The sequence below is a fragment of the Melanotaenia boesemani genome, chromosome 11, assembly GCF_017639745.1.
Source record: "Melanotaenia boesemani isolate fMelBoe1 chromosome 11, fMelBoe1.pri, whole genome shotgun sequence".
Classification (NCBI taxonomy): domain Eukaryota; kingdom Metazoa; phylum Chordata; class Actinopteri; order Atheriniformes; family Melanotaeniidae; genus Melanotaenia; species Melanotaenia boesemani.
In genome coordinates this window covers 1,001,739-1,018,366 of record NC_055692.1, presented here as the reverse complement: position 1 = coordinate 1,018,366, position 16,628 = coordinate 1,001,739, and the positions used below count along the sequence as shown (strand labels likewise).

Here is a 16,628-nt window from a genome sequence, read left to right as displayed (position 1 = left end):
AAGCTTAAAAAGATGCTCTTGGTGATACTGAGGACATGACAGATTTCCAACCCTGAGCTGATGGATCCCACTTTGTTTACTTACAGATTTTTTCCTTTGATATTCCATCAGAATGCCGTTGATCCGATCCTTCTCCTGAAACAAAAACAAGCCATTACTGAACAGGAAGTTTTCTTTGTGCATGCATTGTGGATCTGAGTGGGGGCGGTACCATCTGACTGGAGGGCCTGGAGGGGAGGTTCCTCATCATCTCATCCATCTCGTCAAACCTCTGGGCCATGGCCTGGACCTCAGCATGCAGCTCCTTGTACTCGGCGTGCTGGTCGTTGAACACGGCTCTGTACTGGTCCCGCTCCTCATCCGAGCGGATGCTGGGATACTTCCTGTGGAAACAGGACAGGAAATCAGCTGGATGCATTTTTCCATGAAGGAATATATATATATATTTTTATACACACAGCAATCATGAAACAGATGACATTAAAGTCTATTACGATTAAAGTCCAGCCATGTTGCCCAACACTGAGAGAAAATACATGTTTCGCAAGCAGTACGTCAGTTTCTCCATAGAATGAATTTCCTGAATTATTGCCATCCATTGATCTTCCTGAGGAAAGTCCGTTTTGAGCCAGTTCCATGTGACGGCCTTTTTAGAAGCAATTGCTAGGATTTTAAAGAGGTACTTGTCCTTATTCTCTATTCCACTTCCCGACCCAGCAGAAAGTACTTGGGATCCCTTGGTACAGAATATGTCAGAATACAGTCAGGCTGCAGTTTAGTCCATAACCAGAAGATATAGGAGTGACTGGCATACGCGTGACCCTTTATCGAAGCAGAGATTTGTGGTGTAACAAAAAATCTAATCAAGCTTTTCCAACCAAATTCCCTCCATCTTCTAGAGCTAGTCGAGGTTTGTTGTGTGACGCACATTGTACACCAATCACCCTCTGATAAGTCAGTCCCCAGCTCTCTCACTTTTTGATTTGACATATTGATTTGGCTCAACCAAGTACTGAAGAAGCTGTGTGCACTTATGCCCAAGATGATATTATGTGATGAAATCGTGATCTTGTATTTAAATAAAATGACTGAAAAAAAGAAAATGAAAAAAAAGATATGCACTGCCTCTAGCTCTACATGACAGCACCTGGTCCACCTGGACTCAAAGCGGTCTGACTAACACTTAATGATGACGTCCATCTTCTTTGAATTCTTACTTGTGTTGTTCTTACTCTCAAATGTAAGTCGCTTTGGATAAAAGCATCTGCTAAATGACTGTAGAATAGAACAGAATGGAATAGAATAGAATAAAAAGTGTTGTTTTTGTTCAACTTCTGCATCCCTTTATATAATTTAGAGACAATTTTGGAAGGTAGAGCTTTATAAGAAGCTGTAAAAGTTTTTATTAGGTCGGTCCTAATACAAGAAAGCCCTTTTTTTATTTCTGTGTTGTAAAAGTTACGAACTTGAAGGTATCTAAACAAATCTGTATTTTCTAGGTTGAATTCTGATTTTATCTTCTCAAATGGTTTAAAAATATTCCCTTCCAGAAACAAGCAGATCGCTGTTAGGCCCCTAGCATTCCACCCTAGGAATGCAGGATCCAGTCTACCCGGGTAGAAATTTGGAGCGAAAGAGGGCCAGATCAAGATTTTTATGTCATTCAACAGGTTATATTTCTGAACAATTTTATTCCAAATCAATAATGTGCTACAGTAACTGGATGTTTTCTGTCCCAGTTGTGTTTGGGGGGAGGAGGACTACCCACATTTAACTCAATTTCCTCCCATCAGGCTGTAAAATCAGAGGAGCACCAGCACACTAGATTTCTGACGTGGGCTGCGTAATAATACAGTTCCAGGTTGAGCAGGGCCAAGCCACCTTGATCTTTATCCAATTGTAGAGTTTTAATCTAATCCTAGGTTTAGCGCCCGCCCAGATGAAACATGAAACCACCTTATGCATCAAAGTGGGAGTCTGGAAATATGATAGGAAGTGACATGAAGAGGAAGAGAAACTTTGGGAGCAGATTCGTCCTGACACTTTCTATTCTTGAACTAAAGTCCAATATCTGTGTTGTCCAGCGTTTTGTGTACATTTTTTTTGTGTCAGACAAATTCCTAAAATTTAGTTCAAACAGATATTTTAGTTAACAGGACAGAACAACTCCCAAGTATTTTATCTTTTTGGCTTGCCAGTTAAGTTTAAAATCCGTTTGGGTTTTTATATTAGGGGTGTAATTAATATTTAGGACGTAAGTTTTAGTGATATTTAAAAGATAACCAGACAGGCAACCAAAATCCTTCAGGGTTGGCATAAGTTTAGGGAGGGTTACATCTGGATTCTGCAAATAGAGAATTATGTCATCAGCAAGAAGAGCTACTAAATGTTCAGTTTTTTGCCTTATGGCCTGGGCCAGGGGCTCTATAAACAGAGCGAACAGGGTCGGGCTAAGGCAGCAGCCCTGGCGAATGCCCCTGAAACGCTGGAAGTTGTTAGACAGCTGGCCATTGAACATATTCTGGCCGTAGGATTTGCAATTGAAACCCAGACCTTGTATAAGAAGGTCCAACTTATGCGGTCAAAGGCCTTTTCCGCATCGAGGCTAATTAAGGCCATGCATAAATGATGTGACTTCGCTTGTTTTATAACACGTAACGTCCGCTGAACACTGTCATGCGTCTGCCGCCCTTTTATAAATCCTGTTTGATCTTCATGTATTAGCTCTGATAAATACAGTTCTAGTCTTCTGGAAATGATTGAAGTAAACAGTTTATAGTCCACATTCAAAATGGAGATCGGACGATAGGATTGGCAGTATTCCTTATTTTTCCCCCCTTTGGGGAGGCCAGATATCACCGCCTCTCTCCATGATGGAGGAATCTCAGCCTTGATAAGGGTCCAACTGAAAGACTCCAGCAGAGTAGGGGCTAGTTCTTCCTTGAATATTTTGTACCACTCATTAGGATAACCATCCAGGGCTGCTGGCTCTGTGGGTTTTGGGTCAAGGGGGGGTGCTTGGGGCTCGCTGTCCTCTGGTCCGCCTGGGGTGTCCCCCACGGGGCATGGTGGGTGGGTTGTGTGTGGCGTGACTGTGTGGTGGTGAGTGCTTGTGGGTGCGGCGCGGGGGAGGGTGTGAGTGTGGGGTTAGATAGGGTGCAGATTGGAGTAAGTGGGGAGTGGGGGGAGGGGGCCGATAGCACCCTGGTTCCCGGGGTGTGCGGCTGGAGCATCGGGGTGTGTGCTGGCCTACGCCGGGTGGCTGTCTGGGGGGGCCTGGTCCTCCTAGGCATGTTGCGGGCCCTCTGCCTTTGGGGGTGGGGCGGCCGCCTCTGGGCTCCTGGGGCCCTGGGCCCTTTGCTTGGGCTGCCCTGGGTGGCCGGTCCCTGGCGGGGCCGGCGGTTTCTGATCTTGGCCCACTGGGACCTGTGCCCCGGGACCGTGGGGGGCTCTTGCTGGGGCTCTCCTCTGCCGCCCTTCGGGTGGGGCTGGAGTCGTCTCAGTGGTGGGGTGGCTTGGGTTGGTGCTCTGGGTCTGCTGCTGAGGGCCCGGGCCTCTGGCCCTGGTTTGCCTCTGGCCTCCGTGGAGGCGTGATCGCATTTGCATGATCTCACTCACCACTCTTCATCACTGATCACTCCTTGTTTCTCATGCTCTGCATGCTGACACAGTCACTGAGTTGCCCAGTGGGTTTTAATACTAAGTGATAATTATATTTTTTTATTTTTGTATTTTCCCTGAGTTAGTATCTGGTCGCTGTTATGTCTTTTTGACTTGGTTATTATTTACAAACTCTTAATGACTAGCAGCCCTGTTTTTTCTCTGTGTGTGTTTCTGCTTTTGTAAAAGTTGTAGGACATTATCTCTGTGGGACTGGGCCTCCAGGTCTATTAGTTTGGCCCGAAGCCTTTTCTCCTCCTCGAGGCACGCGCCTCGACCGCCTCTCAACTAGGCCAGCGCAGGACTGAGCCTTATCTGTTCACTGGGACAGAGCCTGGCCTTTTGGTCCACATTGTTTTGCGTGCGCTCGTTGTCGGCCTTTATATTCATTTTCAGGGCGTTTATTTCCTTAAGCACATCTGAGTCTTTGCTGGCTGCTAAGCTAGTGTTATCACCACCGGGATTGTTAGCCTTGGAGCCCGAAGTGATTTTATCAGAATTTCTCAGCCTTCTTGTCCTCCTGCTGTCTTATCCCCTCCGAATGAGAGACACGTAAAGATGGGCTGAATGAATTTTCGAGCTTTCTTGGAGTCCAAGTTTGGTGTGGGAGAAGGGTCGTAAAGTGCGCACAACTACTCCATGAGCGTCACCGGAAGTCCTCCACGAAGGAATATTTTAAAGGGATGAGATACAAGACAGACGGAGGTGCCGAACGACAGATATGGAGCGTGCTGGGATACAGCATCATCACCATGACAACCCGCATGAATTCTGCTACAGAGACTTTAATATGTTACTGGGATGAAGGCTGGTTTAAGTTTGTGATGAGTTTTCCTCACACACCAGAGTTCCTCAGGGTTCTGTACTTGGACTAATACTTTTGTTTTACATCCTTCCCTTAGATAATATTGTGGTATGAACTTTCATTTCTGTGCAGATGATACTCAGATTTACTTCCCAATGAAGCCTGATGAAACCAATCAGTGTGTTAGATTATAAAGACGTCTTAAAGACAAAGACCTGGATGACTTCCTCCTGAACTCAGACAGATTGAGGTTGTTGTCGTTGGACCTGACAAACTCAGGACAAAACTGTCCAGCTATGTAATTAATCTGGATGGCGTTAATTAGCAGCAGCAGTCATGCTGCTTGAGGCTGAGGCTGCTGGGGGACGTCCCATGATGCACCGGGCCCCTCTCTGCTGGGGGACGTCCCATGATGGACCGGGCTCCTCTCTGCTGGGGGACGTCCCATGATGCACCGGGCCCCTCTCTGCTGGGGGACGTCCCATGATGCACCGGGCCCCTCTCTGCTGGGGGACGTCCCATGATGCACCAGGGACGTCCCATGATGCACCGGGCTCCTCTCTGCTGGGGGACGTCCCATGATGCACCGGGCTCCTCTCTGCTGGGGGACGTCCCATGATGCACCGGGCCCCTCTCTGCTGGGGGACGTCACATGATGCACCGGGCTCCTCTCTGCTGGGGGACGTCCCATGATGCACCGGGCTCCTCTCTGCTGGGGGATGTCCCATGATGCACCGGGCTCCTCTCTGCTGGGGGACGTCCCATGATGCACCGGGCCCCTCTCTGCTGGGGGATGTCCCATGATGCACTGGGCTCCTCTCTGCTCTCTTTACTCTCCATGTAGAAACATCTGATGTTGTTGTTCATTCACGTGTTTCTCTTCTCCTTTCTCAGCAGGAATCCCTGGATCAGAGTTCCACCGCTGGTTCACCCTCTTTCCTGTCCTGTCCACACCCAACTGGTCCAGGAAGATGGCCGTCCTTCCTGGTTCTGATGGAGGTTTTCCTTCCTGGCTCTGGTTCTGATGGAGGTTTTCCTTCCTGGCTCTGGTTCTGATGGAGGTTTTCCTTCCTGGCTCTGGTTTTGATGGAGGTTTTCCTTCCTGGCTGTGGTTTTGATGGAGGTTTTCCTTCCTGGCTCTGGTTCTGATGGAGGTTTTCCTTCCTGGCTCTGGTTCTGATGGAGGTTTTCCTTCCTGGCTCTGGTTTTGATGGAGGTTTTCCTTCCTGGTTCTGATTCTGGTGGAGGTTTTCCTTCCTGGTTCTGATTCTGGTGGAGGTTTTCCTTCCTGGTACTTGTTCTGTTGGAGGTTTTTCTTAACTAGGTCAACACAGTTATTATAAAGTGGAGTGATGTGAATCATATGACAGATTAGTTTTCAGTGGATTTTATCTGCACCGTAATGAACTGGCCTAAACCGGACCGTGCTTCAAGATGTTGGTTGTGAAATGTATAAATAGAGCTGAAGTGGGTGTAACTGCCACATTTTCATTTTCTATTTTCTGTGTATTTAGTCTTTTAGTATGGTTGAGCACCACTAGGTGGCACTGTGGCGAAACTAAAAAGCTTTGTGTGCAGAGTTAATTAGGTCAGAAGAAGCGACATCTAGAAGAGAAGACATATGTGAAAAGGTGTAAAAATAAGGAGAAATAAGTTCCCTAAGAAGAGACAAGAAGACCAATGCTAATTCTTCTCACGGTACTCAGCCAACGAGGTATTGTTTGTCTGTTTATTTTGTGGCAATAGTTTTATTTGTCAGTCGTATTTATTTTCTTTAAGCTAATTATCGTTTTGTCTGTGTCCTTTAGTTTTCACGGTGTGTTTATGAGTCAACCAAGATGGCTTCAATAAATTCATCAGTTGAGGAAACGATTTGTGTCCGTCTGTACCTGGAAGAGTTATAGTGAAAACTCGGACTGATCTGCGCGGGTGGAGCACATGGCGAAGCGGCAAGATCAAAGAAGCAGCGGTCTCGTCTAAGAGTGATCAGCACATGCACGGAGCAGAGCTGTGAAGGGACAATGAAGTCGGGAGCGCGCACGGGAAAAGAAACGTGAAGAGGAAGAGGAACAAGACTGGCCAGAATCTGGCTCCCTCTTTCAAACAACATGTAAGAGTACATCTGAGTTTTCAAATAGATCCTCTGTAAAGCATCAAGAAGCTGCAGCAGAAGCAGCAGCAAGCCAAGCTGTTCTGGAAGTATTACAAGAACAAGAAAAGGAACAGCAAGAGATAGAAAAACTTGAAGCTGAAGTTAAGAAAAAAGCAGCAGAGCAAGAAGCATTGAGTAGACAAAGGCGCTTGGAAAGAGAGGCAGAAGAACTCAAACTAAGAATACAAAGAGAAGCAGATGAAGCAATGTTCAAGGCTCAACAAGAAGAAGAGTTTTCATTTTTGCAAAGAACCCTTGAGGAAAAGAAAAGAAAGGTGCAGCACCTGGAAAAGGTTAAGGATCTTAAGGCAGCACAAGCAAAGATGCAGGTGTATGATCAACTTAGTGTGACAGAAGAGCACAAGGTTGATGTCACAAAGAACAACACAGATGTTAGGGATGTCAAGAATGTAGGTTTCCCATCTTTGCGTGAACAGGATTCGATCCAAGCTGCAGCTATCCCTACAAGGGATGGTACTTCAGACCTGGTCAAAGTGCTAGCAAGTGCACTAAATGCTAGCCGCATCCCTGTTCCTGAACCTGCAGTGTTTAACGGGGATCCCTTAAGATACAGTGACTGGAAACTTTCATTTCAAACGCTAATAGACCACAAGAACATCCCAGAAAATGAGAAAATATTCTATCTTCGGAGATATGTGAGTGGGCAAGCTAAAAGTGCACTTGAAGGATATTTCCTGCTTGGAACTGAATCCGCATATGCAGCTGCCTGGAAGATTCTGGATGAAAGATATGGAAATCCATTCATAATTGCAAAAGCCTACAGAGACAAGCTACAATTATGGCCAAAGATTTCCTCAAAGGACAGTTTTGAGCTAAGAGACTTTGCAGATTTTCTACGCAGTTGTGAAGCTGCAATGATTCATATAAAGTCACTGGAGATCCTCAAAGACTGCAATGAGAACAGAAAGATTCTTTCGAAGCTACCGGACTGGCTTGCTGCTAGTTGGAACCGCAAAGTCATTGAAATCGAAGAGGAAACCAACCAGTTTCCCACTTTCAGCCAATTTGTTGCATTTCTAACCCGAGAAGCAAAGATTGCCTGTAACCCTGTTACGTCGCTTCAGTCGCTAAAGCAATGTGAGGCAAACAAATCAGAAAAGCCAAAATTCATAAATCAGAGACAAATTGGAGTTAAAACACTGACAACAACTTCACAAGAAAAGACGCAGCTGATGTGTATATACTGTAAGAAAATCAAGCACAGTTTACACAAGTGTAAAAGTTTTCTGAGCAAGGCTGTATCAGACAGAGTCGACTTTATTAAGTCAGAAAGATTATGCTTTGGTTGTCTCAAACCAGGTCATCATTCAAGGAACTGTGCCAATCGCAGTGTCTGTGAAAAATGCAGTAAAAGGCACCCTACTTGTCTTCATGAGGATAGACCTAAAGACAAAGAAGAAAGACAACCACCAAACATGCCAAATTCAAATAATGAAAGGTCAAGTCAAAACAACCAAGCTCAAGAACAAGTTACAGCTACAGTTACAACTAACAGAGTTTCAAGTCATGAAAATAACACACAAACAGCTGCAATCATTCCTGTGTGGCTTTCATCTTCAGCAAAACCTAGAGAAGTTCTGGTATATGCCCTACTGGATACGCAGAGCGACACAAGCTTTGTTCTCAGTGAAGTTGCAGACTCATTAGAGACAAACCAAGAACCTGTTAAACTAGAACTGTCTACCATGTCTTCCCAGACAACAATCATTCCATCTCACAGACTACAAAATCTTCAGGTTCGTGGCTTTTACTCAAGCAAGAGAATTACTCTACCTCCTACTTATACACGAGAGTTTATTCCAGCCAACGAAGCTCACATTCCAACCAACGAGACAGCTAAAGCCTGGCCACATTTGGAACATCTTCAATCTGAAATACCACCGTTACAGGAGTGTGACGTAGGTTTGTTGATCGGATACAACTGCTCTCAAGCTCTCCTCCCAAGGGAAATTGTGTCAGGCAAGGAAGACGAACCGTATGCTCAGCGCACAGATCTTGGTTGGAGCATTGTTGGACAAAGCAGTCCCTGTCTGAACTTTGGAGATGCGATTGGAATCAGTCATCGCATCATCGTCAAGAAAGTCGTGCCAGACCTCCCGCCCTCTGTAAAACTTCAGAACAAAGTCCACTATGTTAATAGAACAAAGCTAAAGGATGTTACTCATTTAGACATTGTCAAAGCACTCGAAGGAGACTTTTCTGAAAGGTCCACTGATGGCAACCCTATGTCACAAGAAGATTTAAAGTTTCTCGCGAAACTGAGAGAGAGCATAAAACAAAATGAGCACGGCCACTATGAGATGCCATTGCCATTTCGTGATGAAAGACCCAAATTACCAGACAACAGAATATGTGCAATGCATCGCTTGAAGGGTTTGGAAAAGAGACTTAAAAAAGACAAAACATACTACACTGATTACACAAACTTTATGGACGATATAATCTCAAGAGGTGATGCAGAAAGGGTCCCTGACGAGGAGTTAAACAACAGCCCTGCATGGTATATCCCACATCATGGGGTTTATCACCCACACAAACCAGGAAAGATCAGAGTTGTGTTTGATGCCTCTGCCAAATACCAAGAAACCTCTCTCAATGACCATCTCTTAACAGGTCCTGACCTGACTAATACATTGGTAGGTGTTCTTTGTCGGTTTCGCAAAGGCTCTGTTGCATTCATTTGCGATATCGAACGAATGTTTCACCAATTTCATGTCACAAAGAAAGACCAGGATTATTTAAGGTTTCTTTGGTGGGAGAAGGGGAATTTGGAAACAACCCCGTCAGTATATCGTATGAAAGTCCATCTCTTCGGAGCAGCATCGTCTCCAGGCTGCGCCAATTTTGGCTTGAAGCACCTTGCAGCTCAAGGACAAAGTCAGTTTCAAGCAGCCACCATCCATTTCATACAAAGAAATTTTTATGTTGATGATGGCTTGGCAAGTGTTCCATCTGAAAGTGAGGCCATTCAACTTATCAAGGACTCAGTAGAGCTATGCTCTACAGGGAAGTTAAGACTTCACAAATTTGTGTCCAATAGTGAAAATGTTATGTCCACCATTCCAGAAGAAGAGCGCGCCACAGTGAAAGATCTTGACATGTCTCTAAGTTCACCACGCAGTGAAAGAGCTCTTGGTGTAGAATGGTGCGTAACATCAGACTGCTTCAAGTTCAGAGTTCAAGTGAAGTTGAACCCACTGACAAGAAGAGGTGTACTTTCCACCGTCGCCTCTGTTTATGATCCCCTAGGCTTCATTGCACCATTTGTCCTCTTAGGCAAGCAGATTCTCCAGCAAATGTGCAGAGATAAAGTTGATTGGGATCAAGAGCTTCCAGACCACTTGAAACCACAGTGGGAGTCCTGGATCAAAGACCTTCCAAGTTTGGCCGACGTACAGATTCAAAGATGCTTCATTCCTACAGACTTTGGACAGGTCAAAAGATACGAGCTTCATCACTTTGCAGATGCCAGTGTCAGTGGATATGGTACATGCTCTTATCTGCGACTTATTAACCAAGCAGAACAAGTCCACTGTTGCTTAATGATGGCTAAGTCAAGAGTCGCACCTACTAGTGTCATAACTATACCTCGACTCGAGCTCTCAGCAGCAGTTGTTGCTGTCAGAGTCAGTGATCTACTCAAAACAGAGCTTGAGCTTCCAGACATTGAAGAGTTTTTCTGGACAGACTCCACTGTCATTCTCGGGTACATAAACAATGAAGCCAGGAGGTTTCAAGTGTTTGTAGCAAATCGAATACAAAGAATCAAGTCAAGCACAAGACCAGGACAATGGTCATATGTCGCATCAGAGAAGAACCCGGCAGACTATGCTTCTCGAGGCTTGACTGCAGAACAACTCAAAGCCTCAGATTGGTTTAAGGGACCAGCATTCCTCTGGGAAAAGAACTTACCTGGCGGAGATGTTAAGGTGGGACAGATCAAAGAAAATGATCCAGAACTTCGCAAAACCTTTGTGTGTACTACCAAGGCAAAGGAAGAACAAACTATTCTCAGCAGGGTTGAGAAGTTCTCAGAGTGGTCCCGGCTGATAAAGGCACTTGCGATCTTGAAAAGAAAAGTCAAGGAACATAAAGGTCATATACAAAGGTCCAAAGACAGTACAAGTCTGGAAGAGAGAAAAGAAGCTGAACTGTTGGTTAATAAACTTGTTCAACAGAAAGCTTTTGCGGAAGAGATAAAGACTCTGAAATTAAAGAAATCACTCTCTAAGACTAAAAATCATAAATTGGTCAAACTGAATCCATTTTTGGATGAAGAAGGAGTTCTCAGAGTTGGTGGACGTTTGAGTCAAGCTGTTCTACATCCACATGTAAAGCACCCAGCAATACTCCCCAAAGACGATCATATATCAACTTTGCTCATCAGACATTTTCACTCAAAGGTTCAACACCAAGGTCGTGGAATGACCATGAATGAGCTGCGTGCCAACGGTTGGTGGATTCTTGGAAGCAGCCGTGCAGTTTCATCATATATCTTCAAATGTGTCAGGTGTCGTAAGTACAGAAGGAAAATGGAGAACCAAAGTATGGGAGATTTGCCAGTAGATCGGACAGAATCTACCCCACCATTCACCTATGTGGGAATGGATTGTTTTGGGCCAATATACGTCAAAGACGGACGAAAAGAGCTCAAGAAATATGGACTCATACTAACCTGTCTAAGTTCACGAGCCATACATATCGAAGTACTAGATGACTTAAGTACAGATGCATTCCTAAATGCTTTGCGAGCGTTTATTGGAATAAGAGGAAATGTTCGTCAGCTAAGATGCGACAGAGGAACCAATTTTGTTGGTGCCCAACGAGAACTGGCACATCTCATGAAAAATATATACCAGGAAAAAGTGAAAGCACTTGGATGTGAATTTCTCATGAATCCCCCTTTAGCAAGCCACATGGGCGGAGTGTGGGAAAGACAGATTAGAACCATCCGTAGCGTTTTTTCTGCTATCCTTGACCAGTCAGCAAAGAGACTTGATAGTACATCTTTGAGAACTTTGTTGTATGAGGTCATGGCAATCATCAACAGTAGGCCGCTCTCAGTAGAACATCTGAGCGATCCAACAGGCCCTGAACCGTTAACGCCTAACCACATTCTAACTATGAAGTCAACCATCGTTCAACCTCCACCAGGAAACTTCATAAAAGAAGATCTGTACCTTCAAAAGAGATGGAGAAGAGTACAATATTTGTCCAATGAGTTTTGGATTCGTTGGAGGAAAGAATATTTGCTCAACTTGCAACCAAGACAAAAGTGGACTGCACACAGAAGAGATCTTAAGATAAATGATGTAGTGCTTCTACAAGAAGATCTGGCTCCACGCAATGAGTGGAAGCTGGCTAAAGTCACAGATGTCTATCCTGGAACAGATAACAAAGTCAGAAAGGTTAGACTTTTGGTCAGTGAAAAGACTTATGACAAACAGAACAGACTTACAGTTAAAACAGTTTCCTTAGAACGACCGATACATAAGGTTGTTGTTTTGCTGGAAGCAGACTAAGACTTATTTCAAGTTTAGATTGTGTGTCAGTTCATGTTGAAATCCCACAGTAAGAGTTGTGACATTTGGTGGGAGTGTAACTGCCACATTTTCATTTTCTATTTTCTGTGTATTTAGTCTTTTAGTATGGTTGAGCACCACTAGGTGGCACTGTGGCGAAACTAAAAAGCTTTGTGTGCAGAGTTAATTAGGTCAGAAGAAGCGACATCTAGAAGAGAAGACATATGTGAAAAGGTGTAAAAATAAGGAGAAATAAGTTCCCTAAGAAGAGACAAGAAGACCAATGCTAATTCTTCTCACGGTACTCAGCCAACGAGGTATTGTTTGTCTGTTTATTTTGTGGCAATATTTGTCAGTCGTATTTATTTTCTTTAAGCTAATTATCGTTTTGTCTGTGTCCTTTAGTTTTCACGGTGTGTTTATGAGTCAACCAAGATGGCTTCAATAAATTCATCAGTTGAGGAAACGATTTGTGTCCGTCTGTACCTGGAAGAGTTATAGTGGGTTTAATAGAGAGACGGAGAACATTGAGACTCACGCCACGTAGTCAGCGATGACGATGGGTTTGGGGATGTGTCCGGCAGGGATGTGACCATGAAGGATTTCCGGCTCCATTGTGGAAGCAACTACAGGCCTGTTGGAAGCGTCCATGATGTCCGGCTGCATGGTGGGCAGCGGCGTCTGCTGCGAGGTTCGGGATGCTGAATCCAGCTGCCAGGAACAACACAAGCATTCAGGTGACGGACAGGGAATAAGACAATGTTTGGGAGATTAGAAACACAGAGACTTACTACAGGCAGTGGGACTGAAGATCCGATGGTTTTCATCTGAAAGGCGGAAGAAGTTATTTATTAGATGTTTGGATTGTTTAAACGTCAGGAAATAATATTTTATATAGTTATTACACTTAAGTTTCTACACTTTCTATGATTTTGAAACTACTCATTCCTAGATGAACTGAGCTGCTGTTCTCTGGTTTCCACTGAAAGTGCTTTTCTTTTAGGAGGAGGAAACCATTTACATGTTCTCCTGTGTTCCAGGTGAATTTACTCAGATACAGTAACACACATCTGGATTCTGACTCTTCTGTAGTAATCTCACGTCTCAGCTTTCGGTAGAGTCCAGGATTATATATACAGATTCATGGCTGCGAAGATATACTTCACTTGAAAGGAGGCTGATAAATAAGCAGCTGAATCTGAAAACACAACCATCTTCCACGGAGACATAACTGTTATGAGGGCAGTTTGAATGCTGACACATTAGTTTAGCCATAAATTTTAACTTTATGAAAATATTCAAGGAAAACATGGAGCAGCAGGGTCATCAGTGTGATGGAGTTAGGTTTGATCGATGTCTAGGTGCTCAGTGGTGCAGAAATAATTGATCATACTGGAATCAGACCTCCTGTGCGAGCCCCTCCTTCCTCATCCTCGCTGCTTCGTGCCTCCACAGTTTCAGACACACTCCTGCACTGATGAAGTAGAGCACCATGGTGGTGTAGAGGAAGATGATGGCTGCTGTCTGGCCGGCCTCTGTTCTGCAGAATGCACCATTTACCGGGTTATTGAAGACCGGTATGTAGCACAACCCCCCCCCGCGTTATGTCCCTCACGTAGACCGTCCCTGCAGCCAAGTAGAGCACGGCCAACACCAGGTTGATGGAGCACTCTGTGAGGGGCCACCAGGACGAATCTAAGAGGATGGCTCTGTAGTACAGGGTCATCCCAAGCACGACCAGAATAACAGTCACGATCCACGCCAGACCGGCCACCACCAGGACAAAAGGCGTCTTTGGCCCAGTGTAGGAACTGGCCCCAAACCCTCCACCCATCCCTCCATACAGCTGTGGCTGGGAGTATCCGTACATGTTGAACCACTCATTGTCCTTGTGAACGTAAGCACAGACGCAGGCAAACACAACGGCTCCGAGGAGCAGCTGAACGCAGCCCAGGATCCTCAGCAGGCCGGCCCAAGACTTCATGTAGGCATAGCGTAGATGGTACTCCTCCACCCGCTCCTGGTAGGTCTGGATGGACAGGTTGCTGGGCACGGTAGAAGCCATGTCTCGAGCTTCGGCCCCTAGCAGAAGGCCATCCCGCTCCTTCTGAGAAGTGTAGCTTCCTCCAGAGCCCCCATAAGGGTCCCGGTAAGAGCCAGGAAGCGATGGAGATGGTGGGGCGGAGTGGGGAGGTGAGCAGGGGACTCCTGCTGTGGTGTGGCAGACTGCGCTCTTTCTGGATGATGGGGTGGGGGAATGAGGTGGGGGAGGGATGGACCACCCCTTGCTGCCGCGGTTACCGCTGTTTCCACGGAAGAAGTTCTTGACAGAGTCTGGGATGAAGCGGTGGACGGGTTTGATGTCCATGGCATCACAGTCACCCTCCACAGGATCATTGTCGCTGGGGGGGTAGAAGGTCTCAGGTCCAACAGCTGCTTGTTGAGGTAGAGGAGGAGGGGGGAGGGGGTCTAAGCTGACTGCAGGTACTGATCCATGTATGGGTGGCAGTGGTGGTGGCGGAGGGGGCATGTCCGGTTCCCGCCACAGGGAGCCCACAGGGACCTGGTCGTAGAACGGTTCCACCCTCACCCGGTCGAACCTGGAGACAGAACCCATTCCTCCAGAAGATAAATAGATGTGGACGCTTTAATCTGGTGGGAACAAACACAAAAACAACACGGGACATCAGACAAAGTCATTTATTCATAATAAACTAATCAGCAATGATCTCAGAAGCAGCTGGTGCTGCCATCAGTCTGGGAAGGCCATCAGGTCATTTCCAGACTCTGGACTCCATCGTTCTACAGAGAAGATCATTTACTAGACAGCTGCTAATCTCCCAGGACTGGACGTCCCAGCAGGTTCACGCCCCCCCAAAAAAACCCAGATCTCCATCCCAGACTCTCCAGGTCTCAGTCAGCAGGTTAGATGTTAAAGTTCACGACAGACCAGTTGGAAACAGACTGAACCAGAACGGCTCGCTGGGAAGGTTGCAGGAGAAAAGAACATGGCAGCACGGCTCAGGCTACAAAGCTGCATCTGGACAAGCCACCTGACTTCTAGAACAAGGTCCTCTGGACAGACCAGACCAAAGAGGACATGTTTGGTCCTTAAACGCCTCATAGCAGCTGTCAGCACGGTGGTGGAGGAATCATGGTCTGGACACCTGCAGTCATTGATGGACCATGAACTCCTCTGATGTAGAGTCAGATGTGAGTCCATCTGTCCGACAGCTAAACCTGAAACTGTCTCACGCAGCAGGACAAAGATCCCAAACACAGCAGCAGGTCTACACCAGAACCAGGTGTGGACCTGGTCCAGTCAGAGTCCAGACCTCATGCTGACTGAGATGCTGTGGTGGGACCTTCAGATGCTGCAAACCTCGATGAGCTGCAGCAACAATGGAAAGAAGAGTGGAGCAGAATTCCTCCACGTCCATAAGAGAGACTGATGACGTCATCCAGGAAACCATGAAAATTTAATAAAGCAATAAATATCCAGTGACATAATTATAAAACTATAATATATAATTATGTTTGGTATAATATACTGTAGTTAGTTTTACTGATTATTGTACAAACTGTCATACTTATGATCAAATTAAAGGTGAGCTGAAAGCATGTTTTTATTAGAAAAGTTAATGTTAACGTTTACATGAATTATTAGTCAAAATGACCACTTTACCTCTTCATCTTATTTATTCGTTTCATCTGGAAAGTTTTCTAAAATGCCACAAAAAACATTTTCTGACCAACTTGACTGATTTATGTGTTTCAGAAAACATCCAGTAGCTAAATAAATAATCCAGTAAACCGTCATTAGGGTGAGAATCCGGCTTTAAACCAGGATCCAATGACCCCCAAACACAGCCTGTCCTGCAGCTCTCAGATTGAAGTTTCTCTCTAAACGTCAGACATTAAAATCCTTCATGTGAGCCCAGTTCGGCCCAGCTCGGCCCAGTTCGGATGGATCACCAGCGGGAAGCAGCTCCGAATTTTTCTCCGAGTTCTAAACAGATCAAACTGGTAGAAAACTCCACAGAGATCTTTAGAAAATGGCCAAACAGAAACAAAACCGCATTTTAAGTCAAAAACAGAAACTGATTTACTCACCTGCCGTCAAACAGGTGTGCTGCGGCGCGTGTCACCAGACAGGATGGGGCTAATTGTAAGGACAGAAAAACGATCCCAGGTGTCCGCCTCTCCAAACTCACCTGGCCAGTCTGATCAGCCTCACGTTGCGTTCACTGCCTCCTCTAACGTCCGACTTCTCAGCTTCCAGCTCTCAATGAGGCTCAGACACAAACGCAGAGTTTCTGTTTTATTCTACGTAAAACTAGTCACAGGTAAAGACACAGGTAGAGACAGTTTATTCAGACTTTAACCAAATCTGTCCAAGCTGACTGGCCCTGGACTCTGGCATCAGCTCTGAGTGGATGTTTTTGTTACCGAAGCAGTTCACATTTTA

The 16,628-nt window shown here is 45.5% G+C and overlaps 1 protein-coding gene across 1 annotated transcript in view; it reads right to left on the bottom strand.

Moving 5' to 3' along the window:
- Nucleotides 1-16,376, bottom strand: part of marveld2b (MARVEL domain containing 2b) — a 33,742-nt gene extending 17,366 nt beyond the window's left edge. The window contains 7 exon segments of the mRNA XM_041998702.1: nt 85-135; nt 212-383; nt 12,699-12,871; nt 12,952-12,987; nt 13,565-13,756; nt 13,758-14,812; nt 16,274-16,376. Coding sequence (XP_041854636.1) covers nt 85-135; nt 212-383; nt 12,699-12,871; nt 12,952-12,987; nt 13,565-13,756; nt 13,758-14,777 — 1,644 coding nt within the window. The 5' untranslated portion in view covers nt 14,778-14,812; nt 16,274-16,376.
- Nucleotides 16,377-16,628: the final 252 nt, after the last annotated feature.